The sequence below is a fragment of the Mus caroli genome, chromosome 8, assembly GCF_900094665.2.
Source record: "Mus caroli chromosome 8, CAROLI_EIJ_v1.1, whole genome shotgun sequence".
In the NCBI taxonomy this organism is placed as follows: Eukaryota; Metazoa; Chordata; class Mammalia; order Rodentia; family Muridae; genus Mus; species Mus caroli.
Genome location: NC_034577.1, coordinates 9,485,502 through 9,487,088, shown reverse-complemented (window position 1 = coordinate 9,487,088; position 1,587 = coordinate 9,485,502). Strand labels below are relative to the sequence as shown.

Here is a 1,587-nt window from a genome sequence, read left to right as displayed (position 1 = left end):
CTCATGGCACATATCCTACCATGTCTCATGGCACATATCCTACCATGTGTGGCCATGTCCCCACACAGAGCTCTTGTTTGTCTTGCTTCTCTAACCTAGAGTATGTGGATAGGGCTGTGGTCAGTTCAGCCTCTGATGTCTGAGAATTTGACTCCTCGCCAGGGTCTCAGGAGAAGCCCGCCCCAGGGTCCACTGCAGTTCTGGAGGGAAGGTTGTGAATGGGCAAAGCCTGCGGGAGTGAATGGGGTCCTTGACACCCACTCTGAGTAGGGTAAGATGGACAGAGTAGCCCCCAGTCTCCTCCTATTCTCTGACAGGAGGGGGGCCCAGAGGACAAAGTGGGTCATCTCNAGTGCCACTCTTGAAGATATCACCTGGTTAGAGACATGTCAGGCCATTGGCCCTCAGCCTCTGAGCCAATCTTAATCTGAAAATGCCCTCAGGCCAGAGGCCAGGGATGGGCNATACCTACCCATCACCACTGTGATGTTTCCCCAGTAGCGGATATTATCGAAGCAGTGGGCTGCGGTCACTATCCATCTGGCGTCCAGCAGGACGGCCCCACACAGCAATAACCCATTGATTTTCAGCACAGCCTAGGCGGGGGCACACAGATGAAGAGAGCCATGCTACTTCTCCTTGCCCCCAAGGAAGCAGCTGACTTGACACAATTCCTGCCCACCATCCCTTTGGGGATTCCCCCAGCAGGGTAGAGCAGCCCTAGCTCTGCTGGCTCTGGTAGACAACAGGGGTGCAGAAGGATGGGGTGCATGGATGATGAGGTGCAACTACAGCTCTTCAAGTGACTTGTGCGAGGCAACTGTGGGCCTTGCATGGGTTTTCATGGGATGGGCCTCAATACCTGCTTTCTTTCCCTTTCTCTGAACAAGAGTGTGGGGAAGGGGATGGGGGGAGATGGAGGCCCATGTCTCTTCTGTATAAATGTAACCCAACTCAAAACTTCCATACCCCAGAGTAGAAACCCTAATTTCAGGGGAGCCAGAGCTGGAGAGAGAGGTTTGCCCTGGACAGAGAGCATTACCTGCCATGGACACTCCCCTTTGGGGCACACATTGCCTCCCACGATGCGGCCTTGGCGGCTGCTGGAGTTTCTTTTTTCTACAACAGGTATTCTCCCACACGGGTACTCAACTGTATGAAACAGAAGTCAGAGAGAGCAGGGTGCAGAGGCGAAGGTGACTGTAGGATGAGAAGCAGTTGGCTGCTGCCATGGCTCCTGCTGGGGACAGTGAGAGGCCTCAGGACAGAGGAACTTGGGGCTTCCATCTAGAGTGGGCAGGGAGGGCCTTGTGCAGCGGCTAGGAGAGGAGGCAGACAACGGTGTGGGGAAAGTTGAGGACCTGCTTTCTAGAGCTGGGGTCTGCCAGAGCCTCACAGGGAGAACATGTCGTTCTGGTTTGCTATGAAGAAAGTGATGATCTGTGTGAACGTGAACCACCAGCACAGGAAGCCAGGGTCCGTAAGGCGGACTCATGCGCCTCCCACTGCGAAGGCTTCGGGTAAGAAAGAACACTTAGTCGTGGGCTTCCAACTTCCCAGCTTCATGAGACAGACTGAGCCCCATCC

At 54.7% G+C, this 1,587-nt stretch overlaps 1 protein-coding gene across 1 annotated transcript in view; it reads right to left on the bottom strand.

Annotated features, from left to right (window-relative positions):
• F7 (coagulation factor VII) overlaps nt 1-1,587 on the bottom strand; it is a 9,957-nt gene that overhangs the window by 1,346 nt on the left and 7,024 nt on the right. Inside the window, 2 exon segments of the mRNA XM_021170517.2 lie at nt 473-596; nt 1,043-1,287. Of these exon segments, the coding sequence (XP_021026176.1) occupies nt 473-596; nt 1,043-1,287 (369 nt within the window).